The sequence below is a fragment of the Rattus norvegicus genome, chromosome 17 (assembly GCF_021556685.1).
Source record: "Rattus norvegicus strain SHRSP/BbbUtx chromosome 17, alternate assembly SHRSP_T2T, whole genome shotgun sequence".
NCBI classification, from domain to species: domain Eukaryota; kingdom Metazoa; phylum Chordata; class Mammalia; order Rodentia; family Muridae; genus Rattus; species Rattus norvegicus.
Genome location: NC_141550.1, coordinates 3078628 through 3106014, shown reverse-complemented (window position 1 = coordinate 3106014; position 27387 = coordinate 3078628). Strand labels below are relative to the sequence as shown.

The 27387-nt window shown below is 41.6% G+C and overlaps 1 protein-coding gene across 6 annotated transcripts; it reads left to right on the top strand.

The window, feature by feature from the left end:
- On the top strand, window positions 1-27387 carry Znf431l14 (zinc finger protein 431 like 14). Of its 6 annotated transcripts, none has more exons than XM_087589728.1 (5): window positions 1-120; window positions 336-390; window positions 22787-22910; window positions 23105-23165; window positions 24390-27383. In XM_087589728.1, exons 3-5 carry the CDS (start codon window positions 22877-22879, stop codon window positions 26029-26031), a joined length of 1737 nt encoding a protein of 578 aa, XP_087445854.1. In that variant the 5' UTR covers window positions 1-120; window positions 336-390; window positions 22787-22876; the 3' UTR covers window positions 26032-27383. The 6 variants fall into 6 exon arrangements, with proteins under 6 accessions (XP_087445854.1, XP_087445852.1, XP_087445853.1 ...); XM_087589726.1 differs by having other exon boundaries at window positions 23105-23183; XM_087589727.1 differs by having other exon boundaries at window positions 319-390.

The following is a 27387-nucleotide window of genomic DNA, read 5'->3' as shown; positions in this document are numbered from 1 at the left end:
GTTTCCAGCAGCCGATTTTTCTGAGTTGCTTAGCGGGCTTGAATGATTGGCCTGATGTGTTTTGATGTCTGCTGCCGGATGTCTTATGGACGTGCTGGCAATCTACTAATTCGGAACATGGTGAGCAGGTGCCCACTGCCCAAAACGAGAAGGAGCGGGCGGCTCAGCCGCCGGACTCGGTGTGGTGGGATGCAGGGGGCCAACCCTGGCTGTTCTTTCTTTTTGGTTTCTTTTGAGGCTGCGGAGGGGGAAGAATGTCCGCGGGGGCAAGACTTGGTCTTGCGAGATATTTAGGGTTGCCGTTTTACCTATTTTAAGTCTAAGGCGCTTTGCAGCTGTAGCTGACTTTCCTGAGTTCCTCAGAGGCCAGACTGTAAACTGCAATCTCTGGTATGTAGCCCCTCACCTTAAAACAGCTGGGGGGTTAAGTAGCCTTTCTTCTATCTCCAGGGAACTGGGCTGCTCTAACTTCCAGCCTGGTAGTTGAAGTCACAGGGAGAAAAGTGACAGACACACTTTGAAAGGTGACTTTAATGTTTGTTTCCAAGTTTTTCTCAAACGTTGTCTACTAAAAGGTAATTGAGTAAAGGATTGATTGCTAGAGCCTTTCCCTCAAGTCCAGATGCACTCACTTGATAGGCTTGGGGGAAGTTTGGAGCAATAAACTTCTATGAGCCAGGAGAAGAGAGACACACTCACAGAAGAAAGACTTTTATACAAGCAAATATGGATAAACTCACCTAAGTTCTATACAAAATCATATGTTTTGGGGAGGTTGGCTTGATCAATGCATATTGAATTTCCAACTGGAGGGTACCCCTTTGCAGCTGTGTCCAATCCACTTGCACAATTATTTCAGCTCAGTGGGTTGAGAAGAATGCCATATGTTTCAGCTGTGTGTTACATTACATATCTAGCACCTAACATTGCACATAGGGTCCAGGTCAAAGCCATTCTCTCTGCCAGGGAATGGCCCTTACTTATTCCAAATTGGTACGGATATGTGGGGATTTTCTTATTATTAATAATGTTTTTCTTTTGAAAGAGTCAACGATTGATTTCACATTTTATATTTCATTTCTTATTAATTCGTTCATTTTTATTGGTTATTTGATTTATTTACATTTCTTTTTTTTTTTTAAAGATTTATTTATTTATTATATAAGTACACTGTAGCTGTCTTCAGATACACCAGAAGAGGGCATCGGATCTCTTTACAGATGGTTGTGAGCCACCATGTGGTTGCTGGGAATTGAACTCATGACCTCTGGAAGAGCAGTCTGGTGCTCTTAACCACTGAGCCATCTCTCCAGCCCTATTTATTTACATTTCAAATGTTATCCCGCTTCCTGGTTTCCCCTCTGCAAACCTCCTATGATATCCCTCTCGTGCGCCCCCACAAACTCCTGCCTCACCTCCCTAGCATTCCCCTACGTAGGGGCAGCGTCTCCACAGGACAAAGGGCCTTCCCTGCACCCATTGATGTCAGATAAGGCCATCCTCTGCTATGTGAACAGCTGGGGCCATGGATCCCTCCAGGTGTTCTCTTTGGTTGGTGGTTCATCCCTGGTAGCTCTAGGGGAATCTGATTGGTTGATAATGTTGTTCTTGCTATGGGGTTGCAAACCCCTTCAGCTTCTTCAGTCTTTCCCCTAAGTCCTCTCTGCTGTCCTAGTGCTCACTCAGTCCGATGGTTGGCTGTGCGCATCCACATCTGTATTGGTCAGGCTCTGGCCGAGCCCCTCAGGGAGCAGCCATAGCAGGTTCCTGTGAGTTCATGCTTCTTGGCATCAGCAATAGTGTCTGGGTTTGGTGTCTGCAGATAAGATGGATCCGCATGGGGGGGCAGTCTCTGGATGGCCTTTCCTTCAGTCTCTGCTCCATTCTCTGTCCCTGCATTTCCCTTAGACAGGAACAATTGTGTGTTAATATTTTTGAGATGTGTGTGTGGCCCCATCCCTCAACTGGGTCTGCATATGGTCTCTACAGGTTCTCTTTCCCCTTTGTTGGGTATTTCAGCTAATGCCATCCCAGTTGTGTGCTGGGAGCCTCTTGCTTTCCTAGCATCTAGGGCTTTCTAGTGGCTACTCCCAGTTCCTCATTCCCCACTGCTACACACTCCCCTTCCATTTCCTGACCCTCTGTACTTCTTTCCTATCTCTCCCCACAACTAATGCTCTCCCACCCCCACTGCCCGCCCAGCCTTTCCCTCTCCGTCTTTTTGCCTCCTGTAATTATTTTATTCCCTCTTCTAAGTAGGACTGAAGCATCCACATTGGTCTTCCTTCTTGCATTTCATATGGTCTGTGAGTTGAATCGTGGGAATTCTGAGCTTTTTGTCTAACCTCTAGTTATCAATGAGTACATACCATATTTATTCTTTTGTGACTGGGTTACCTCACTCAAGAAGATATTTTCTACTTCCATCCATTTACCTGTGAGTTTCATGATGTCATTGTTTTTAATAGCTGAGTAGTACTCCATTGTGTAGATGTACCACATTTTCTGTATCCATTCCTCTGCTGCGGGACATCTGGGTTCTTTCCAGCTGTTGTGATAGTACTTAATATTAGGGATGAACAGTGCCTTTGTTGTGAAGTCAAAAGATAATTTCTAAGAAATGACGGTCTGGTTCCTAGGACTTGTGAACACTTCATATTGTTTTGCCTGCTACATTTTACTAATTGTTTAGAAACTGATAGACAGGCGGTGATGGGAAGCACTCTTGAGAGAAAGATCAGTAGCTACTGACGGTAAGAAATAAACAGATTAGAGGGCAGTTTGAGGTATTTTTGTGGTGGCTGTGAAGTCTGTGTTCTTTTTAAATTTTTCATACATACAAACATAGGTAATGATGGTCAAGTTGACATTATGCCTGGCAGAGTCTCCTTAAGTGTTTGATGAAAGCCTGACTATATTTTGTGCTTTTGTTCATGGCTTTTTCTCTCCGTTCCCTCATTATGTCACCAAGACTGCACGCAGTCTTGATTATTGTATCTTTGTGTCTTACTGTGTCTGTGTGTTTTCTATTTCTTTATTATCCTATTGATAACTCTGTGTTCTATAAGATGGCACATACCCTGGGATCAGCTTCCCCATCATAAATTGTTGGAATGTTTCTAAAAATACTTTTTTTAAAAGAATTGTTATTTTATGTCTATGCGTACACAGTAGCTGTCTTCAGATAAACCAGTAGAGGGCATCAGATCCCAACACAGATGGTAGTGAGCCACCCTGTGGTTGCTGGGAATTGAATTCAGTCTACCTGGAAAAGCAGTCAGTGCTCTTAACCACCGAACATTCTTACCAGTGCCAATTGTTTGATATTTTAATTTATAGTTTTTTTAAATCTGAGTTGCTGTCTCCATCGTGTCTGAGATTCAATCAGTGAGCTCTTTGGTCTTCTTGTTGCCATGTGCCTACATTGCTATCATGGACTCTAATCCTTTAGAAGTGCAAGTCCAATTCAATGCTTTCAATAATGATTCCTGTTGGCCACGGCCTATTTTATGATATCAGTGAAAATTAACCATACAGTAGAGTTGTGTGGATGATCGGAACACAGTAAATTTCCCCTTCCAACTACACAAACCAGGGAGGACTTTCTTCTACATCTAGCTGTAGAGCAGTTAGCATCAGTGCAAATCCTTTAAGGGTTGGAGTGATCCCAAGATTGACAAGTCTAGGCTGCCGTGAGGAAAAATCCTGTTAAAAATGTTCTCCTTTAGTAATAATGAGACCAACGTCAAATGACTTCTCAGCTCTCTCTTCTGTAGAAGATTTTGATGCTAGGAATATTTGTTGAAAGGTGCTTGCTTAAACACAGACTGCCATCTACTATACTTTTAATATGTGTTATACATTATAGTGTGCTCATCAAATCAAAGTCAGCTGGGGTTCTAAATCAGACCCTGTCTCAAACAAAGGAAATATTCAGAACTGTATTTGTGATAGGCCAGGATATTTCGGTTTTTCTTTCCTTTACTAACTAGTCTTAATGGTAAAATTTGATTCCAAGGTAAAAGTTACCTTCTTTTTTTTTTTTTTTTTTTTGACTTGTTCTTCATGTACATTCTTGTCATTTCCACATCATATATGGTTTCCAGTGTTCCTGGTATGTTCTCTTAACTGGGTGATAGTGAACTAAGTCACTATCTGAAAAAAGATTCTACTTCTGTAAGCACATGCTATGTACCTAGGCCTTGAGCTTGAGTATAAAAGCTATCCCCTGCTTTTTAATAAATTGATTTATTTCTTTTATGTATTCAGTTTACATTCTGAACACTGCCCTCCTCCCGGTTACCCCCTCCCATAATTCTTTGCCCAGCTGCCTCTCCTTTTCTCCCCTGAGTCGATGGGCCACATTGCATTATGCACATCTTCTATTTCGTAGGACTAGTGTAACTACAGTATCTTGGTTTCATACTAAGTTCAATGTTTTATTCAGATTCTTGATAGCCTGGTGTGTAGGCCCAAAAATGGGCCAGTCAGACGCTCATCAATCATCTAAAATTGATTACCTTACTGTTCATTCCTAATATTAAATATTGTCAAAGAAGGGAAGTTATCAACTTCCTTTATTCTGTCCCTTTCCGGACTGTGACTTTACCACTTTCAAAGTTCCTGGAGTAGACATTGATATTAAGCTGTGATTAAAAGAGTATAGTATCTTTGATGTAAAGGATTTTCCAATGCCTGGGAAATAGTGAATCACACTGAGTAGAGTTTACCTCAGGGAGAGACTGCCTCCCTCACGTAAGTAGCATGGTAACCAAGCATCTTAGAGATTAGGATGCTGGATACACATGGTTGTTCACCCGGATTGTCAGAAAATATGGCTTTGAAAGGAAATTTATACAGATTTAAGGGGTAAGTTTCAAAATTCACAGACTCAGGGCTAAACACTGTGAAAAACAAGCCCAGGCAAGTCCAGACATGATGGGGCCCGCCCTGCCACTAGGACTAACAGACCATAAGGATAAAAAAAAAGGAATACAGGAACCAGCCCAAGCTATCAGGACTGACTCATAAACCATCTGACAGGAGGGCATTTCCCCCAGCTTACTCAGAGTGACACTTTAACCAGATGTCCTTCAAACCCTGATAAGCCCCTGGCTTCTAAAATCCTGTAAGCTCCAGTCAGCACGTACTCTTCTGCTGTGTTGTAATCTCACTGCTATGTTTGAATGTGCCAATCACTTATAGCTGTGCCAACTCTCCCCATCCCCCTGTTCCTCACCCTATAAAAACCCCTTGCTTCTAAAAGTCCGGGTCGACACCTCTGTCTCCTGCTCGGGATATGTGTCGGCCTGGAGATCTCCGTAATAGATCTCCATAGTAAATCTCGCCTTTGCTTATTACATCCAAAATGGTCTCTTTGTGTCTGGGGTCTGCGATTTCCCAAGACTTGAATAAGGGTCTCTCTTCACGGATCTTTCATTTGGGGGCTCGCCCGGGATCTTCGCGACCACCCCAGACTACGAAGACCCCATGGAGGTGAGTTAAATTTTTGTCCGAGTGTTTCTGAGTTAGCGGCGCCGCTATGTGTGTATATGTGTGTGTTGGTACCGGTCTGAAATAGGAGAGGAGAGTGGATGTGGAATCCCACTTTGTGTTACCTCCTAGGAGAGTGGATGTGGAATCCCAGTCTGTGCAGTAGCCTTTTCGGTCCGTAAGGATCCTCTGGCCGCGGAAGGGGGGACACCCCGGGCCCGCAAGCTGCAACCCTGGAAGACGTTCCATGGGTGGAGAACGGTCGGAAGAGCCCGACTGTGGACAGTCAGGAGGACCTGACTGAAGTTTTCTGGAACAAAGCAGACGGAGTGCTTCTTTTACCTAGGCAGGAGTGGACGAGGAATCCCACTCTGTCAGAGGTCGAGTTTGGCTGCCTATTTAAGTATAGGCACGGACGAGTGTGCTTGGACGTGTTAGTGTCTGTTTTCTGTATTCTGTTTCTGTGTTTGGTGTTCTTTTTCTTTGCCATGGGGCACACTGTGACAACCCCTTTGTCTTTGATGGTGGACCGTCGGACAGACGTTAGGGCAAGAGGACACTCTGGAATCCTGTTGGGAGGTAGAATCAGATGGTCCGTCTCATCCCAGAAGCAGCTAAGGTTAAGCTGCAGTGTACTGAAGTGCAGCTACTGAAGGTACCAGGCATCTGTGGAAATTGGTTATAGGATACTTTGTCTTGGTCTCGTTTGTCTGGTTTGTTTTCTGTGGTATTGTCAAGTGTCTTTTTGGCTTTTGTTTCGTTTTTGAAATCTTGGACTGATGACTGTGTTTGAAATCATGGAACTGTTTGCTTTGTTCGTCAAAGAGTTTTACTTGGTCCTCTTGGTGCTTAACTTAAAAGTTAAAAATAATTTGCTTGAGAAAAATTGTTTTCTGCCAGGGAGTTTTATCTTTCTCTCTTGAGCCTCCTCTCCAAGGATTGATGCCCCTCCCTTTACTCCCCTTTTCCAGTCTAGTTGCTATTAACAGTTGTGTATGAAGGACTCAGGTTAGTGAGTGACCCTGTCCGAAGCAGACATTAACAAGAACCTGAAAGCTTTACCTTAGATCCTGAAGAAAAATTCTCCCTGTTGCTTAAACATTCACAGCTTCTAAGGAAGGGACAGACTAGAAGCCTAGTGTCATTTGGAGGCTGGTTCTCTTGAGAGGCAAAGCCACCAACCAAGCTGACACTGAAGAGAGATACTCCTTGAGGGAAAATCTAAGTCCAGAGAGATAGTCGGTAACCGATCAGCTGCCTCTCTGCTCGCCTTTCTGTTTCACAGACAAAGCTTGTGCTTATTTTTTAATGGCCGCTTTGTCCAAAAAAGGCCTCCTGGTTTAGCTGTGTGACTAAATGCTATTTGTCCTCTTCAGTGGACCTCTATTCTCTAGATTCTCTTCTTGGTTTCTCACCATCGCACTTGAGATGCTTTTTAGTAGCTGTTACAGGAAATACAGAATCCTACTAGAGCCCAGAAAAAAACGTTCCAGACACAGATGGAAGGCCCTCACTTCTGCCTGTTGACTTCAATATGCCTGAAGGTAGGGAGCGCCAGGTCTACCGTCAGACTCCAATGGTGTGTCTCTGAGGGGCTGAAAAAACGCCCCACCAATTTGGCTAAAGTAAGGAAAAGATATGAAGAAAAAGTTACAGAAACTTGAAGGGTTAAGCTAAGTCACTGAGAGAGTTATTGTAAGTTGCAGAGAAAATAAGGTTGATGTGTGGTTCAGGGTCTGTGCACAAAAGTGGACAACACTTAATAGCTGTAGAAGAAGATGCAGACAGAGAGACTGAAAAAAGAAAGAAAGAAAGAGGACAAAAAGAACAGAAAGCTAGGGAAGAAAAGAGACAAAAAGAAGAGGAAGCTAGAGAGCTAAAGAGAGATAAAAGACAAGAGAGGAACATATACTGGCCACAGTAGTTAGGGAACCTAGGAAGACAGTACCTGGCAACAGAAGAGAATTCCTGGCTAAAGATCCGTGTGCCTAATGCAAAGAAAAAGGACACTGGGTCAGGGACTGCCCCAGGAAGAACAAGAGGGGCCTCTCCAGTGGCCCCGAAGGCAAGCCTCTCGGTCCTAGAGTGCTGGCTATGCGCAAAGATAGAAGGGAAGCCCGCCCAGTTGTTTTGTAAATACGGGGGGCCTAACACTCTGTGCTCCTATGCCCAAATGGACTAGTGTCCAGCAAAAGACCTTGGGTACAGGGGACTACTGGCAACAAACAATGCTTATGGACTGCCCGAAGAACAGTGGACCTTGGCGTGGGCCGGGTAACCCACTAGTTCATGGTCATCCCTGACTGCCCCTATCCCTTGCTCATGAGAAATTTGCTCTCCAAAATGGCTTGCCTGGGCTGAAATGGCTGGGTGAGGCCATGTGTATGCATATCTGCAGACTGTGTATGTGGAGCTTAAGACCTGTCTCAGTGCACCAGTACTTGATGCTGGGAGGTGTGTGGCTTAGTGCTGTTCTGCCTGGAACACATCACTCCTGCCAGCTGGGCACTAACAATTATCACCCAATCCAGGACTTAAACTGTGGTAGAGTGGCTGATGTTTTGCCTTTAAATGAAATGTCCCAGAGGATGGGACCACTGGTCAGCTGCCATGGACTAGATTCTCCACCTGTTGGGGGCAATCTGGTCACCTTGCTGCCCAATCCTGACCTGGAGCCACCACAGCACGAGTGTCAAGCACTGGCAGAAGCCCATGGGTGGAGGGAAGACCTCTGTGACTGACTGACCGACACCTGCTGAAAGCTGAAGCTACCTTGTCCACGGACAGAACAGTTCTCTTCATGAAGGTCAGAGATAAGTGGGTGTTGCCATGGTGGACAACACAATGTCATCTGGAATGGCTGAACCTCTACCCCCCAGCGCATCAGCACTGCAGATGCCTTTGCCATCTCTTGGATGCCCTGATGAAGCCAGCAACTGTGAGTATTATTTATTGCCCAGGACATCAGGAAGGAAGAAATTCAGTGGCATGAGGCAGTAACAAAGCAGATAAAGTGGCTCGGGAAATGGCTATGCAGGAGCCTATCCTGGTTACAGGCCTGCAAGAGACAGCCACTGGGAACTGGGATTGGACTAAGGGATGGCCTCACTTAGAATGTACAACAGAAGAAAAGGCCCAAATTGCTTAAACGAAAAAAAGACAATGGCACACTTGAGGGAAAACTATATTCCTCAGAGAACAAACAAAAGACTCACTTTGCCAAATACAGAAATGGACTCACTTAGATAAAAAGTTTGTCCAAGTAGTTAAGATATATGTAATAGACTTTAAGATTCTAGCCAGAGAGGCAGTAAAAAGTATAAGGTATGTCAATAAGTGAATGCTTAGTAAACAAACAGGGCAAAGAGACCTAGAAAGTTTAGCGAGAAGTCGAAGTGAAGTTCACTGAGATAAAACCAGGAAAATACGGTCACAAGTATCTCCTAGTGCTTGTAGATACCTTTTTAGGAATAGATAGAAGCTTTCCTCACCAAGCAAGAGACGTCCTCAGTAGTCATCAAGAAGATACTGGAAGAAATCTTCCCCAGGTCTGGAGTGCCCAAGGTAATCTGGTCAGACAACGGTCCTCCTTTCATTGCCAAAGTAAGTCAGGGTGTGGCCAAATATTTAGAGGTCGATTAGAAATTACATTATTATTTACAGACCTCAAAGTTCAGGACAGGTAGAGTAAATAAATAAAACTCTAAAAGAGACCCTGACTAAATTGACCATGGAGACTGGCGCAGACTGGGTGGCACTCCTTCCCTCTTGCTCTCTTCAGAGCAAGAAATACCCCTTCCAGATTCAGCCTTACCCCCTTTGAGATCTTATATGGGGCCTCAGCTCCTCTGACTGTATTAGATGATGTTATTGAACCAACATGTCATAGTAATAATGATTTGTATGCCAGGCTAAAAGACCTACAGGTGATACAGAAAGAAATCTGCTCAGAGCTGGCAGCAGCCTATGCCCTGGGACCCCTGAGACATCTCATCAGTTCCAGGTCGGAGACTACAGCTACATACAACGATATGGAGCCCAGACACTCGAGCCTCACTGGAAAGGACCATACCTGGTGCTGCTGACCACCCTGACATCCGTCAATTCTCAGCCCTCACCAGCCGTGTACTAGCTGTTGGGGCTGAGAGCTGGGACCTAGAGGGAAACTGAGATCTTCAAAAAGCTCCCTAGACTTACACATCAAATAAGTGGATACATCAGAGATGTGACTGGGAGGTTGCTATAATGCTCACTTGAAGAGTGTGTTTTAAAAACAAAGATTTCATGTTTGCCCTGGGTTCCGTCAGGATAGGTGTGGAGATAGGCTTGATTTCTATTAAAAATGATATAACATTACATATGTTAATACTCCTACAAAATGATAGAGACGTTCAACAAAGTTGGTTTGAGTCTTGGTTCACTCGGTCTCCCTGGATGACTACCCTACTCTCTACTATAGCTGGGCCATTACTAATAATTTTCTTGGTTTTAGTTTTTGGCCCCTGCGTGACAAACAGCTTTTGTTAAAAATCGGGAGGGTGGTATACAGTGGATGGTTCTGAGACAACAGTACCAGTCAGTTAGGACAACTGGTGAGACCAAATACGCGATTTGATATCAAAATTCTAAGATTAGAATTACTTAGTAGAAGAAGAGGGGAATGAAAGGAAAATTATACAGATTTAAGGTTTAAGTTTCAAAATTCACAGACTCAGGGCTAAACACTGTGAAAAACAAGACCAGGCAAGTCCAGACATGACGGGGCCCTCCCTGCCGCTAGGACTAACAGACCATAAAGATGAAAAAAAAAGTAATACAAGAAACAGCCCAAGCTATCAGGACTGACTCATAAACTATCTGACAGGAGGGCATCTCCCCCAGCTTACTCAGAGTGACACTTTAACCAGATGTCCTTCAAACCCTGATAAGCCCCTGGCTTCTAAAATCCTGTAAGCTCCAGTCAGCACATACTCTTCTGCTGTGTTGTAATCTCACTGCTATGTTTGAATGTGCCAATCACTTATAGCTGTGCCAACTCTCCCCATCCCCCTGTTTCTCACCCTATAAAAACCCCTTGCTTCTAAAAGTCCAGGTCGACACCTCTGTCTCCTGCTCGGGATATGTGTCGGCCCAGAGATCTCCGTAATAGATCTCTGTAATAAACCTCGCCTTTGCTTATTACATCCAAAATGGTCTCTTTGTGTCTGGGGTCCGCAATTTCCCAAGACTTGAATAAGGGTCTCTCTTTGGGGATCTTTCACCTTCAGAAGGTAACACAGGAGACAGCCATGATTAACCAACAGCCAGTAGTCCCATCCCCAGATCACAGAGCAGCCCTTTAACAAGCAGCTTCATGGAGCATTGCAGTGTCACAACCACCACTAAGGCCTGGTGTACCATAAAGGACCGCTTTTCTTCTTGAGAAAAGCATAGATCCGCCAGGTGGGCAGGACATCAGGTGACACCATTTGAAAAGGAAAAACACTGTTGTGGTGAGGACTGGCCTGACTGAGCAAGGCTTTCCATGAGGACTTCATGGATAGAGAATTACGTAGCTCCTTCTCAAACTTAGCCACATCTTAGAGCCTGTAAGGGCCTGGGGCCTAGGACCTGGGGCCTTTCCCTAAGGCCTTGAGGTATGTATTAAAAAAGCAGAGTTTCTTCTCTAAAACCAGGCATATGCTTTTGAGATCTGTTAATGGTCTGGGGCCAGGTCCTTTGGAGAGGGGTTGTCTCTGATGCTGAGATTCCAAAAATTGTACCACATGGGGCTGAAGACATCACTTCCAAAGTAGTGGAGGCATGGTCTTTAATGTTAATGAGATGGCCCTGTACTCAGTGAGCAATATTGTTTTATCAGATCCCTCCTTAATTTGTCCATTGTATGGTTGGTTCTGCTGACTTTATGTAAGTCTCCCATTTTTTTCCATTTTCCTTGTAGGTAGTATAAATGCTGCTGTTCTTAAGAAGCTTCCTTAGCAGAAGCCTTAGTTCCTTGCTACCCCACCCCAGCTTTCATACGTTCTATCTCTTTCTTTTTCTATCTTTTACATCCTCTGAAGCCTTCCACTTAGGATTCTGTCCCTGAAGAATGGCCTGTTCTTTCAGAGTATTGGTGTAGTTAAGAAATGATTGGTGAAATATATTTGCTATGTAAATCTCCTAACTGCCAAATGGCTAAAACAAGTAGTCACCACTCTATCCTTAAATTGTTCAGAATCAAACTTAGGGTGTCTGTGAATTGTTCTGTTTATGCATGTGAGGGCTAAATGAGTCCATTTGTGCATTTGGGAAAGTGAGTCTTTTGCTTATTCTCTGGGGAGTATAGCTTTAACCTTGAGTGTGCCACTGCCCTTCTTCTTCTAAGCAATTTGGGCTCTTTCTTCTGTTGTATATTCTAAATGAGCCCATCCCTTAGTCTAATCCCGGTTCCCAACAGGTGTCTCTTGCTGGTCCAAAACCGGGATGTTCCTTTGCATAGCCGTTTCTGGAGACACCTGATCTACCTGGTTATTGTCCAGTGCCACTGAGTCTCTTCCCATCTGATGTCATTGTTGTTACCTTCATCATGACATCCAAGAGACCTAAGATTTTGGCTTTGAAAGACCACCGGAGCAGAGAGACCCTCACTCAAGTCTCGAGATGATGTGACCCCCCAAGAACTCACGTAAGCCCGTCCTTGCTGTAAAAAACAAGAGGATTATTGATAGGAAACAGTGCACTGTGGTCGAGACTCATGTCCCACGCAGGGGCAGTGGAGTTCGACCTCGTGATGCTGGGAGAAAGAGTATTTAAAGGGAGAAAACACAACCCAAGGGGGCAGGGGTAGTGTCATTTGGAAAATCACAAGAAACTTCCTGTCAAGATTGCTTAACTTTTTGTTCCCTTTAGTTCCTAGGAGAAGCTTCCTGCTTCTCAAGGTGTTTCTTTTAAGATTTTAATCTAACTTTATGGTCAGCTAGTTCCTGGAAGAAGCTTCCTCTTATCTTTACTAGGTTGGGATAACCTATCTAAGGGCCTAATCTTAAACCCTTTTATCTGAATCCTGGGAGAGCAGGCTCAAAAAATGTGATCCTTTACTTACTTACTGGTAGAAGGCATGGTCTGGAATTTGAGGTATTTAGGGCTTCTTAGGGGTGAGATTCCATTTTTAAACTCCGACTTTTTGGCTGTATTTTTTATTCTTTGAGCTTCTTTTTCTACCATGGTATATAGCCCGGTGTATGGGAGCTGTGGCAAAGGCATCTGTGCTGATGTGCTGAGGGATAAAATGCTAAAGAATGGAAAGTTCCTGCCTATTTGAAGGCCGATTGCTTGGGTGGGATCTTGTGGTCTTTTCTGGATGTCTTGAGGCAAAGTCAGCTTCAAGTCATTGAGATGCTCCTCATTTAAGTTGAAAAGTTTTAACTCCCTATAGACTGGACTTGAGTCACCCACCTACCTCCCACCCCCAAGAAATGAAGTGTTTTAGCCTGCCAAGGGTGTATTGGGGGGAGAGCCTTCTTTTATAACAATTAGATGTCTGAGAACTGTCATGGTGGGCACTTCTTTGTACTCTAGCTTTATCTCTTGGCTTACAATAGATTCTTGGAAGCAGAAGGGTAAGAAAGAGCAGTACACAAATGAAACAAGATTTGAGGAAAGAGAGCAAAGGAGCTGACTTGGGTTTGATGTTTTCAGGAGAAACGTAGACTAGGTAGAAGGGCATAATTAGAAAGAGATTTCTGAGTGTCTTGCAGTTTAGTTCTACATTCAAGCTTGTCAATATCTATGTTACACATAGTTAAGAAAATGAAGTTAGCTCAATAGGGTAGCATGTCTTTTCCAAACCTCCCACAGCATTTGTTATGGAGAGCTGCATACACAATGTAGAAGTAACCAAAACAACAGCTATGTTACAAGTTGCCCCTTAAAATGTAAGCCACATATGTCTGAGACAGAGCCATAGGACTTGCCTTTTGACCTGCAGGTAGGTTTCTTGCCTTGCTCCATCTACTGATGTACCCATCCCTGTTTATTGGAATGGGAAGTGATATTCTGTGGCATTTTTGTCTTTTATTGGATACTTTTTTGTTTACATTTCAAATGTTATTCCCTTTCCCAGATTCCCAGACTTAAGCCCTTTATCCTATCCCCCTCTCCTTCATTATAAGGGTGTTCCCCACCCCAACCACCCTCCCTTCCCACCCTCCTGACTTTCCCTTACACTGGGGGAGGGGGGGAGGTTTACCCTTGGTAGGACCAAGGGATTTTCCTCCTATTGTTGCCCAGCAAGGCCATCCTCTGCTACATTTTGAAGCTGGAGCCCAGGGTTAGTTCATGAATAGTCTTTGGTAGTGGTTTAGTCCCTGGGAGCTCTGTTTTTGTTATGGGGTGGCAAGCCCCTTCAGCGTTTTCAATCCTTTCTCTAATTCCTCCAACAGGGATCCCATTCTCAGTTCAATGGTTTGCTGCTTGTATTTGTCTCTGTATTGGACATGCTCTTGTTGTGCCTCTGAGGAGACAGCTATATTTGGCTCCTGTCAGCATGCAGTTCTCAGCGTCATTAATCTTATTTAGTTTTCTTGGATATATATGGCTCTGAATGGCTGTTCCTTCCGTCTCTTCTCCAAACTTTTCTTCCATATACCCTCCTTTTAAGAAGGAGTTAAGCATCCACACTTTGCTTGTCCTTCTTGAACATCATGTGGTCTGTGGATTGCATCTTGGGTAATTCGAGCTTTTGGGCTAATATCCACTTATCAGTGAGTGCATACCATGTGTATTTTTCTGTGATTGGGTTACTTCACTCAGGATGATATTTCCTAGTTCAATCTATTTGCCTACAAATTCCATGAAGTCAATATTTTGATAGCTGTGTGGTACTCCATGGTGTAGATGTACCACATTTTCTGTATCCATTTCTCTTTTGAAGGGCATCTGGTTTCTTTCCAGCATTTGCTATTATAAATAAGACTGCTATCTACATAGTAGAGCATGTGTCTTTTTTGTATGTTGGTGCACCTTTTCCGTATATGCCCAGGAGAGGTATAGCTGGGTCTACACGTAGTGGAATGACCAATTTTCTGAGGACCTTTCAGATTGATTTCGAGCGTGGTTGTACCAGTTTGCAATCCCACCAACAATGGAGGAGTGTTCCTGTTTCTCCACATCCTCGCCAGCATTTGTGGTCACCTGAGGTTTTGATCTTATCCATTCTGACTGGTGTGAAGTGGAATCTTAGGGTTGTTTTGATTTTCTTTTCCATTATGAATAAGGATTCCAATGTGACTAAGCTGAGTATTCTTTATTCAGCTCTGTACCCCTTTTCAATAGGGTTATTTGACTCCGTGGGGTCTAATTTCTTGAATTCTCTGTATATTTTGCATATTAGCCTTCTATCAGATGTAGGATTGGCCAAGATCTTTTCCCAATCTGTTGGTTGCCGTTTTGTCCTATTGACAGTGTCCTTTGCCTTACATAAGCTTTGCAGTTTTATGAGCCCCATGTGTCGATTCTTGATCTTGGAGCTTAAGCCATTGGTGTTTTGTTCAGAAAATTTTGCCAGTGCCCATGTGATCGAGACTCTTCCTCACTTTTTGCCTATTAGTTTGACTGTGTCTGGCTTTATGTGGAGGTCCTTGAACCACTTGGACTTAAGCTATGGACAGGGTGATGAGAATGGTTCCATTTGCATTCCTGTACATGCTGACCTCCAGCTGAACCAGCACAAATTGTTATGAATGCTATCTTTTGTCTATTGAATGGTTTTAGCTTTTTTGCGAAAATCTAGTGACCATAGGTGTGTGGGTTCATTTCTCGGTCTTCAGTTCTGTTCCACTTGCCTGTCTGTGTACCAATTCCATACAGTTTTTATCGCTATTGTTCTGTAATACTGTTTGAGGTCAGAGATGATGATTCCCACAGAAGTTCTTTTATTGTTAAGGACAGTTTTTGCTATCCGGGGGTTTTTTGTTATTCCAAATGAATTTGCAAATTGCTCTTTCTAACTCTATGAAGAATTGAGTTGGAATTTTGATGGGGATTGCATTCAGTCTGTAGATTGCTTTTGGAAACATGGCCATTTTTAACCTATTAATCTTTCCAATCCATGAGCATGGGAGATCTTTCCATCTTTTGAGATCTTCTTCAATTTCTTCCTTCAGAGACTTTAGTTCTTTAACTTGCTTGCTTAGAGTCCCACCAAGGTATTTTATGTTATTTGGGACTATTGTGAAGGAATGCCTTTATCTAATTTATTTCTCAGCCTGTTTATCCTTTGAGTAGAGGAAGGCTACTGATTTGTTTGATTTACTTTTATACCAAGCCACTTTGCTGAAGTTGTTTATCAGGCTTAGTAGTTCTCTAGTGGAACTTTTGGGGTCACTACAGTATATTATCATATCATCTGCAAATAGTGATATTTTGACTTCTTCCTTTCCAATTTGCATTCCTTTGACCTCCTTTTGTTGTCCGATTGCTCTGTCTAGGACTTCGAGTAGTATGTTGAACAGGTAGGGAGAGATTGGGCAGCCTTGTCTAGTCCCCGATTTTAGTGGGATTGCTTCAAGTTTCTCTCCATTCAGTTTAATGTTGGCTACTGGTTTGCTGTGTATTGCTTTTACAATGTTTATGTATGGGCCTTGACTCCTGATCTTTCCGGGACTTTTATTGTAAAGGGGTGTTAAAGTTTCTCAATACTTTCTGAGCATCTAATGAAATGATCATGTAGTAGTTTTCTTTGAGTTTGTTTATATAGTGGATTACGTTGATGGATTTCTGTATGTTGAAACATCCCCGCATGCCTGGGTTGAAGCCTACTTTACCATGATGGATGATCATTTTGATGCGTTCTTGGATTAGGTTTGCAAGAATTTTATTGAATAATTTTGTGTCAATATTCACAAAGGAAATTTGTCTGAAGTTCTCTTTCTTTGTTGGGTTTTTGTGTGGTTTGTGTCTGTTTGTATTTTGTGGAATAGTTTGGACAGTACTGGTACGATATCTTCTATGAAGGTCTGAGAGAATTCTGCAATAAACCCACCTGGTCCAGAGCTCTATTTGGTTGGGAGACTTTTAATAACTGCTGCTGTTTCTTTAGGAGGGATAGGATTGTTTAGATGGTTTAGCTGATGCTGATTTAACTTTGGTACCTGGTACTTGCCTAGAAAATTGTCCCTTTCTTCCAGTTTTGTGGAATATAGGCTTTTGTAGTGGGATCTGATGATTATTTTAATTTCCTCAGATTCTGTTGTTATGTCTCCCTTTTCATTTCTGATGTTGTGAATTTGGATACACTCTCTGTGCCCTCTGGTCATTCTGGCTGAGTGTTAATTTGTCTTGTTGATATTCTCAAAGAACCAGCTCCTGATTTTGTTGATCTTTGTATGGTCCTTTTCGTTTCTGCTTGGTTGATTTCAGCCCTGAGTTTGATTATTTTCTGCCTTCTACTCCTCTTGGGTGTATTTGCTTCCTTTTGTTTAGAGCTTTTATGTGTGCTGTCAAGCTGTTGATTGATGTATGCTCTCTCCTATTCCTTTTTGGAGGCACTCAGAGCTATGAGTTTTCCTCTTAGAACTGCTTTCATAGTGTCCCATAAGTTTGGATATGTTGTGCCTTCTTTTTCATTAATTTCTAAAAGGTCTTTAATTTCTTTCTTTGTTTCTCTCTTGTTATTATTGAGTAGAGCTTTGTTCAACTTCCATGTATATGTGGGCTTTCTGTCATTTTTGTTGTTATTTAAGACCTGCCTTAGTCTATGGTGATCTGATTAGATGCATGGGATTATTTTAATCTTTTTATATCTGTTGAAGTCTGTTTTGTGACTGATTATATGGTCAGATTTGGAGAAGGTATCATGAGCTGCTGAGATGAAGGTATAGTCTTTTGTTTTAGGATGAAATGTTCTATAAATATTTTTAAGTCCATTTGGTTCATAACATCTGTTAGTTTCTCTATGTCTCTGTTTAATTTGTATTTCCATGATCTATTTATTGATGAGAGTGGGGTCCTCCTACTATTATTGTATGAGGTGCAATATATGCTTTGAGCTTCAGTAAGTTTTGTTTTTTTTTTTTAATAAGAATGTAGGTGCCATTGCATTTGGAGCATAGATATTTAGGATTGAGAGTTTGTCTTGGTGGATTTTTCCTTTGATGAGTATGAATTTTTCTTCCTTATTTTCTTTGATAACTTTTGGTTGCAAGTCGATTTGATTCGATATTACAATGGCTGCTCCAGCTTGTTTCTTCAGATCAATTGCTTGGAAAGTTGTTTTTCAGCCTTTTACTCTGAAGTAGTGTCTGTCTTTGTCTCTGAGTTGTGTTTCTTGTATGCAGCAAAATGCTGGGTCCTCTTTACATATCCAGTCTGTTAGTCTACATGTTTTTATTGGGAAGTTGAGTCCATTGATGTTAAACTATATTAAGGAATAGTGATTTATGTTTCCTGTTGGTTTTGGTGTTAGAGGTGGAATTATGTTTGTTTGGTTCTCTTCTTTTGGGTTCATTGCATGAGATTTTTCTAGCATTTAGTTTTCTTCCATGTGTTGGAGTTTTCCACATATTGTCCTTTGTAGGGCTGGATTTTTAGAAAGATATTGTGTAAATTTTGCTTTGTAATAGAATATCTTGGTTTCTCCATCTATCTTAATTGAGAGTTTTGCTGGATACAGTAGCATGTGCTGGCATTTGTATTCTCCTAGTATTCTTATGACATCTGCCCAGGATCTTCTGGCTTTCATAGTCTCTGGTGAGAAATCTGGTGTAATTCTTATAGGTCTGCCTTTATATGTTACTTGATCTTTTTTCCTTACTGCTTTTAATATTCTTTCTTTGTTGTGTGCATTTGGTCTTTTAAGTATAATGTGACAGGAGCAATTTCTTTTCAGGTCCATCCTATTTGGAGTTTTGTAGTCTTCTTGTATATTTATGAACATCTCTTTCTTTAGGTTAGGGATGTTTTCTTCTATAATTTTCTTGAAGATATTTACTGGCCCTTTAAATTAGGAGTCTTCACTTTCTCCTATACCGATTATCCTTAGGTTTAATCTTCTCATTGTGTCCTAGATTTCCTGGATGTTTTGGACTAGGAGATTTTTGCATTGTACATCATATTTGATGGTTGTGTCAATTTTTTCTATGGTATCTTCTGCCCCTGAGATTCTCTCTTCTCTCTCTTGTATTCCGTTGGTGACACTTGCACCTACGACTCCTGATATCTTTCCTAGGTTTTCTATCTCCAGGGTTATCTCCCTTTGTGCTTTATTTATTGTTTCTATTTCCATTTTTAAATCTTGGATGGTTTGATTCAATTCCTTTACCTGTTTGGTTGTATTTTCCTGTAATTCTTGAAGGGATTTTTGTGTTTCCTCTTTAAGGGCTTCTACTTGTTTACTTGTTCTGTCCTGTATTTCTTTATGGGAGTTTTTTATGTTCTCCATCATCATCGTAAAATGTGCTTTTAAATCCAAATCTTGCTTTTCCAGTGTGTTTGGAAATCTAGAGTTTGTTTTGCTCAGAGAACTGGGCTCTGATGATTCCAAGTAGTCTTGGTTCCTGTTGATTAGGATCCTGTGCTGGTTGTCTCTGGTGTTAGCTTGTGTTGCTGTGTCTGACAGTGGCTTGACCCTCCTGTAGGCCTGTTTTCTTTCAGCTGAATCTGGGAACAGAGACCTACTCCTGGGTTTTTTTGACCTGAAGCCTCCAGGCGGGTTGCTGATACAGAAGTGTTGGTCTTACCTCTGCTCATGGTGTGTAGGCTATCCTGGTGACTAGCTTTCAGCTTTTGGCACAAGCACAACCCTGAAGGTTCCTGCCCCTGACTGCTTCTAAGTCCCTGTGTCCAAAGGGCACAGATGGCTCTAAGCAATTTCCACTTGGGGGAAAAATGTGGGCGGAAAGTAGTTGGTTCCTCTGAGTTCTCAGGATTGTTTGCACTTCTGAGGGTCCAGTTTTCTCCCCTACAGGTTTTGGGTAGAGGGAGCTACGGGACCAGTTCAGTTCATCTCCAGGCTCCAGCAGAAACTACTAGCAGGTTCCTGCCACTGACTGCAGCTCTATTCCTGTATCCAGAGGCTACTATGCAGGTTCCCCTTGGGCCAGGAATGTGATCAAAAGTGGGCAGAAGTGGTGGTCTGTCCTGAGGTCTCAGATTTGTCCTCATTTCTGGGAATTTAGCTCTCTCCCCTACAGGATTTGGGTGCTGCGACCTGTGGTATTCATTCAGGTCAGTTCCGGGCACAGCCAGAAAGCAGAAGTGTCCTGTCCCAGAATTCTTCTGCCTTGTGTGTCCTGAGGCCACCAGACGGGTTGCTTGGAGCAGAAAAATTGATCTTACCTCTGCTCTCAGGTGTGACTCCTTGTGACTGCCTTTCAGCTCTCGGCACAGGCAGAAACTCGAAGGGTCCTGTCCCTGACTGCTCCTAGGTCCCTGTGTCCAGAGGGCACAGATGTCACTAGGAGGTTTAATCTTTGGTCAGATAGGTGTGCAGTAAGTAGTTGTCTCCTGTGAGTTCTCGGAATTGTCCACACTTCTGAGGGTCCAGCTGTCCCACCCACAAGATTTGGGTGGAGGGAGCTCTGGTACTGGTTCAGTTCAGTTCAGTTCCAGTTCAGTTCAGGAATCACCAGGTTCCTGCCAGTGACCACTCCTGTATTCCTGTATCCAGGGGACACACTGCAGGTTCCTTTTGGTTGAGGAATGTGAACAGAAGTGGGCAGAAGTGGCGGTCTCCCTTGAGGTCTCAGGATTGTCCACACTTCTGGGAATTCAGCTCTCTACCCCATGGGATTTGCCATTTTATATGATAATGATATAACTTGCTTTCAGACTTTAGAGTATGTGACAGTCTAAAGAATGTCTTGAGGGTGACAGGAGACTTTGGACATTTGAACATTGTACATGCTGTAACAGACTTTAAGGGTCCTTGATGTTAGGTTAAATGCATTTTTGTCATGGAATGACCATGAACCTATAGAGAGCATGGTCTAGCATAGTTAGGTGGATGGAAGAGCATCCAGATAGTATGTTGACTTTAAACATTTGTCTCTTGTTGGTGGACTTGTTGGTGAGAATATGTGGAGAAGGACTCCTACAAGAGGCAATTCCTTATTGGGATGGGATTTGAGTGTCTATAGACTTAATCAATAACCACTTACTTGTGTTATTCTGTTTTCCTTGAAATTCATCCTTCAGCTTCCTTCTCGTGTCCTTCCTTCCCATCCTGCCTTCCTTTTAATAGACTCTGTCCTTAAATCATATGAGATACAGAAGAAGCAAATGCTAAGCTATTTTGCTAAAATAATGTTTTCATATTTTTCAAGTTTGGTTTTGTTTTTGAAGACAATGTTTCTCTTTGTGGCCGTGGGTATCCTCAAAATAGGCCTATATGCTAGGCAGGCCTTGAATGTAGGGATCAAATTGATTCTGGGGTCTAGTGCTGGAATCAAATGTGGGCCGATGTGCCTGGACTTTCTCTTTTATTGATATAAATGGGCCTGGAATGAATGTGTCTTTATATGTCAAGCATATGCTTTTGTGCTGAACTTACCCCACATTTTGATTTTTGAAATTTCTTAGTCATTATCATTCTATTTCCTAGGGTACCATGTACTCATGATGTTAATACTTCTGAGTCTTCTCAGTCATTGCAGGGCATTCACTGACCTTCTTTCTACCTGTTGTGTTTGTTGTGACTTTATGTTAGAAAGACTATGAGTCTTTTGCCTATATCCATGAATATATCCCTCAGGTGTGTCTAATCCTCAGAGTAGCCAGACAATGGTTTGACACCTGCTGAAAGTAGGATAATTGATAGCTGTGATCCTGCTGTAAATACAAGCAGTTTACCTCACTTATTTGTAGGACCTGCAAGAGCTCTTCCTGAAGCATGTAACCTTTTCACTACCTGGCCTTAAGTTCCTGACAGGTACACTTCCAGTCCCTGCCTTGGTTCCCTTGTATCGGGGAACAGTGTCACACAATAGAACACACACACACACACACACACACACACACACACACACACACACACACTAATATGTTTATCCTGACTAATGTCTCATCCAAGCTTTCCACAGCTAGTGTGTCCTCTCCGTTACTCTTTGCTCGACACTCTATATCTGCCCTTAGCTTAGTTTCCAGTTACCTTTTCATTGCTCACCACCATAAAACTACTCTCAGCTTAATTGCATCTCTAATCTCCAACCTGGGGTTGTGGCCAATGAACACTCCTCTGGACATCTTACATGGTTGGCAGCTCTCTCTCCAAAGCAAGACAAATCTCTCTTTCCTGTCTCCTGCTTCTCTTTCCTCACCTTTTGGAACCTGGAATTCTCACCTTTTCTACCCTTTCCATTGGCTGCTGTCAATGGATCTTGATCGATCAAAATCCAATTAGAGAGAAGGAACTGCATAATTTACATGCAGATTCCCAGTCAAAGCATGAGATCCATGCCCTGTACTTCACTGCTGAGCCCTCCATCCTGCACTGTGTTGTTTACATCTAATCAACTTTCATATAGCTAAGATTTTCTTCTGCCTAATTGTAAAGTTCTTTTTTTTACCCCCGGAGCTGAGGACGGAACCCAGGGTCTTCCGCTTGCTAGGCAGGTGCTCTACCACTGAGCTAAATCCCCAGCCCCCTGCCTAATTGTAAATGTTTAAACATATATTCCCTTTTGGTAATATCTTGTTAATGTTTTAATTTGTACCTGTGGACGTCAGGTATCTGTAAGATGACTACAGAACTGGATTTTATGTATAATGCTCTTATAGATTTAAGGAAAAACCTGAGGTCTTTCTATATTTCTGGTTTGGTTAGTCAATTCTGGTAGAGGATACAGGGACTTACTATGTACCTTCGGCTGTTCTAGAACTCATTGTATACCCCACACTGGCATCTGACTCAGTGTGATAATTCTGCTTCTGTCTCCTGACTGCAGTGTTAAAGGCATAGGACAATAGACCCAGCTTTTAACTGCTTTTTACAGTTAGTAATTGTTAGTGTTAATACAATTTCTTTGTTGTGTGGTAAGCACTATTGATCTTGTAGAGCTTGTGTCCTCTTTACATATGTAGGTGTCATTTCACTAGAAAGGCTACATCCTATTGAACAGGCTGTGAAATGACAGGGCTGAACCTCATTAATACATTTCCTACAAGTATGTATATGTAGTTACAGTAGAACTTTGGAGTCAAAAAATAAGTCTGATAGGCCCCATAATTATATGAACACATTGTCTATGAAGAACACATGCCCAATGTTGTCTCTATCATGCTTTCTTTTGTACCCATGTATGGGATACTCGAGAAGACAGTGACTTTTGAGGATGTGCATGTGAACTTCACTCAGGAAGAGTGGGCTTTGCTAGATCCCTTCCAGAAGAAGCTCTACAAAGATGTCATGCTGGAGACCTACAGGAACCTCAATGCTATAGGTAAGAGTATAAATACCCTTTCCTGTTTTAAAATTGGAGAAAACCCTTCTTTCTTTTGAAGCACTTGTGTAATTTCAATTGAGATGGGTAGAGAATTTGGTGAGTAAAGCATGCATGACTTTAAGATTCACTGAACATTGTAACTTACATTTTCCATAATTTCCATTCATCGTTTTTCTCTTACTCTATTTCAGGCTTTAATTGGGAAGAACAAAACATTGAGGAACATTGTCAAAGATCTAGAAGACAGAAGAGGTACTTCTTATATGCAAGGTCATACAAATATGCCTCTGAAGAAATTTTAATGTGTACTGAAAGTTTGAAAGTAAAGCAACAGTGTAAATAAGAACTGCTTTAAATATATTGGTGATCGATACATTCTAACAAAACCATGGTATTCCGTGTGCTTTATCTGATTTGTTTTTGCAATGCAATTTTTTAAGGAAGTGTGCTTGGAAACAATGCCTTAATGTGTATCACCATTTGAAAGACAGCCCTATTACAACTACACTGTACAACTGGCAATACATTTCTGCTAATTTTGTAAAAGCTCCACATGTTGAATAGTTGACGAATACATTTCGAAAAGCTGCTACTAAGCTTATCCAGATATTAATAGTGATATTGTTCGTTTAGTGAAATTGGCAGATTATTTGTTGTAAGAGGATGTTATGCATTAACCTCCATTCCTGTATCACTTGTATATGAAGAACAAAGTGTTAAATTATGTGAATGCAATGCGTTCAGCTTCCTTTCATAGATATGTCATACATCATAATAAATACAAACCATGTATATAAAAGGGACATTGAAGGAAACAATGTACCTCTCTCTACCTATCTATCCATCTATGTATCTATCTATCTCTATCTATCATAACCACCCATCCTTCCACCCTTCCATCTATTTATCTTTCTACCTATCTTTCTATCTATGTATCTCAACCTTTTTCTGACACTCTCTCTCCCATAACAATGAGAAGACATATAGTGGGTGGCTGTTATACTAGACTGTTTCAACACAATAAATGCTTACAATTAATTATTTTTCCAACTTCATTAGCAATACATATGGAACCTCAATTTGTAATAAATTCTCTTGAGTACTTGGAATGGAGAAATGCTTCTGTTTCTCCTGGATTACTTCCCAAATATAGTATGAACAACACTACAGTAAATATTGGAATACACTTAGTGTGTTAAAGCTCTGAGCTCTTTTGCTTTTCTTTAAAATTGGGAAAAACCTTTTATAGAAAAAGGATATGTAAATCTGAGCTATGTAATAAATGCTCTGCCATCTCAGGGATCTTGGAAGATGCAAAACAGCCCATAGTCAAGGGAAAGCTTGAATGTGAACGAAGTGAAAAAAATTTGAGGCCAGATGCCTCTTTATATTTAGAGAAACAGTAACATTAAATCATCCAGATGAAAGTGTTCATCAGTGTGGTAAACCTTTCACATGTGCATATTATCTTCTCAGGCATGAAAGAAGTCAGAGTGCAGAGATTCCCTCCGAATATACTCACTGTGGAAAACCTTTTGCTTCACATGCTCATAGTCATCCTCAAAAGAATGAAAGGATTCATTCAGAAAAGAAGCCCTCTGAAGTTATTCAGTGTGTTGAAGCCTATGCTCCTTACACAATTCTCCAAATACATAAAAGAACACAAGCTAGACAGAAACCTTATGAATGTAGTCAACGTGGTAAAGTTTTTGCAAATCACATTAAACTTAAAAAGCATGAAAGACTTCATACTGAAAGGGAACCCTACAAATATAATGAATTTGATAAAGCTTATTCACGACCCAGTAGCCTCCAGAAGCATAAAAGAGTTCACACTGGAGAGAAACCCTACAAATGTAATGAATGTGATAAAGCCTTTTCACGACCCAGTAGCTTCCAGAAGCATAAAAGAGTTCACACTGGAGAGAAACCCTACAAATGTAATGAATGTGATAAAGCCTTTTCACAACCAAGTAGACTCCAGCAGCATAAAAATATTCACACTGGAGAGAAACCCTTCAAATGTAATGAATGTGATAAAGCCTTTTCACGACCCAGTAGACTCAAGCAGCATAAATATATTCACACTGGAGAGAAACCCTACAAGTGTAATGAATGTGATAAAGCCTTTTCAGAACACAGTAGCCTCCAGATGCATAAAAGAGTTCACACTGGAGAGAAACCTTACAAATGTAATGAATGTGATAGAGCATTTTCAGTACGCAGTAACCTCCAGAAGCATAAAAGAGTTCACACTGGAGAGAAACCCTACAAATGTAATGAATGTGATAAAGCCTTTTCACGACCCAGTAGACTCAAGCAGCATAAATATATTCACACTGGAGAGAAACCCTACAAGTGTAATGAATGTGATAAAGCCTTTTCACGACCTAGTAGCCTCCAGACACATAAAAGTGTTCACACTGGAGAGAAACCCTACAAATGTAATGAATGTGATAAAGCCTTTTCGGGACACAGTAACCTCCAGAAGCACAAAAGAGTTCACACTGGAGAGAAACCCTACAAATGTAATGAATGTGATAAAGCCTTTTCAGAAACCAGTAGCCTCCAGAAGCATAAAAGACTTCACACTGGAGAGAAACCCTACAAATGTAATGAATGTGATAAAGCCTTTTCAGTACACAGTATCCTCTGGAAGCATAAAAGAGTTCACACTGGAGAGAAACCCTATGAATGTAATGAATGTGATAAAGCCTTTTCAGACCACAGTAGCCTCCAGTCGCATAAAAGAGTTCACACTGGAGAGAAACCCTACAAATGTAATGAATGTGATAAAGCCTTTTCACGATCCAGTAGCCTCCAGAAGCATAAAAGAGTTCACACTGGAGAGAAACCCTACAAATGTAATGAATGTGATAAAGCCTTTTCACGACCCAGTAGCCTCCAGAAGCATAAAAGAGTTCACACTGGAGAGAAACCCTACAAATGTAATGAATATGATAAAGCCTTTTCAGTGCACTGTAGCCTCTGGATGCATAAAAGAGTTCACACTGGAGAGAAACCCTACAAATGTAATGAATGTGATAAAGCCTTTTCACGACCCAGTAGACTCCAGCAGCATAAAAGTTCACACTGGACAGAAACCCTAGAAGTGTAATGAATGTTATGAAGCCTTTTCAGAACACAGTAGCCTCCAGATTCATAAAAGAATTCACACTGGAGAGAAACTCTACAAATGTAATGAATGTGATAAAGCCTTTTCACGACCCAGTAGACTCAAGAGGCATAATAGAGTTCATACTGAAGAGAAATCCTACAAATGTCATGAATGTGATAAAGCCTTTTCAGAACACAATAGTCCCCAGATGCATAAACGGATTCATGTTGGAGAGAAACCCTACAAATGTCATGAATGTGATAAAGCCTTTTCACGACCCAGTGGATTCCAGATGCACAATAGAGTTCATACTGGAGAGAAAGCCTACAAATGTAATGAATGTGATAAAGCCTTTTCACGACCCAGTAGACTCAAGAGGCATAATAAAGTTCATACTGAAGAGAAACCCTACAAATGTAATGAATGTGTGAAGCCTTTTCAGAATACAGTAGCTTTCAGAAGCATAAAAGGATTCATACTGGAGAGACTCCCTACAAATGTAAGGAATGTGATAAAGCCTTTTCACGACCCAGTAGCCTCCAGAAGCAAAAAGAGTTCACACTGGAGAGAAACCATACAAATGTAATGAATGTGATAAAGCCTTTTCAGCACACAGTAGTCTCCAGATGCATAAAAGGATTCATAGTGGAGAGAAACCCTATGAATATCATGAATGTGATAAAGCCTTTTCACGACCCAGTATACTCTACAGGGATAAAAGAGTTCATACTGGCGAGAAACCCTACAAATATAATGAATACGATAAAGTCTTTTCAGTCCACGGTAGCATTCGGAGTCATACTGAAGACAAACCCTACAAATGTAGTGACTGTGGTGAAGCCTTTAGTCAACACAATAGACTCCTGATACATGAAAGGATTCATACTGGACAGAAACCCTACAAGTGTAATGAATGCGATAAAGTCTTTTCACATCTCAGAGACTCCAGATTCATAATAGAGTTCATACTGGAGAGAAACCCTACCAATGTAATGAATGTGATAAAGCCTTTTCACAACCCAGTAGATTCCAGGTACATAGAAGAATTCATACAGGAGCAAATTCGTCAAATGTAGTGAATGTGTTAAACCCTTTTCACAACAAAATAGTCTCTAGACAAATAGAGTTCATACCAGAGCGAAACCCTACAACCTTAAGCAATGTGATAAAGCCTTTCACAACACAGTAATCTCCAAATACATTAAAGAACACACAGAGGAGGGGTACCCTCCAAATGTAACCAGTGTGACAAAGCCTTTTTCCAATATAATAGTCTCCAAATACATAGAAAAATACATTCTGGAGAGAAACCCTACAAGATAAAAATTGTGATAAAAGTTTTCCAATCCACATTCA

What these genes read in the sequence shown, in the direction of transcription:
- Znf431l14 (NM_001432348.1), top strand. Translation starts at nt 43, where the DNA reads ATGATTGGCCTGATGTGTTTTGATGTCTGCTGCCGGATGTCTTATGGA. An exon ending in CAGGAACCTCAATGCTATAG is followed by an intron (nt 22,911 to 23,104) that starts GTAAGAGTATAA and finishes ACTCTATTTCAG; the next exon opens with GCTTTAATTGGGAAGAACAA. An exon ending in AGGTACTTCTTATATGCAAG is followed by an intron (nt 23,184 to 24,389) that starts GTCATACAAATA and finishes TTATCTTCTCAG; the next exon opens with GCATGAAAGAAGTCAGAGTG.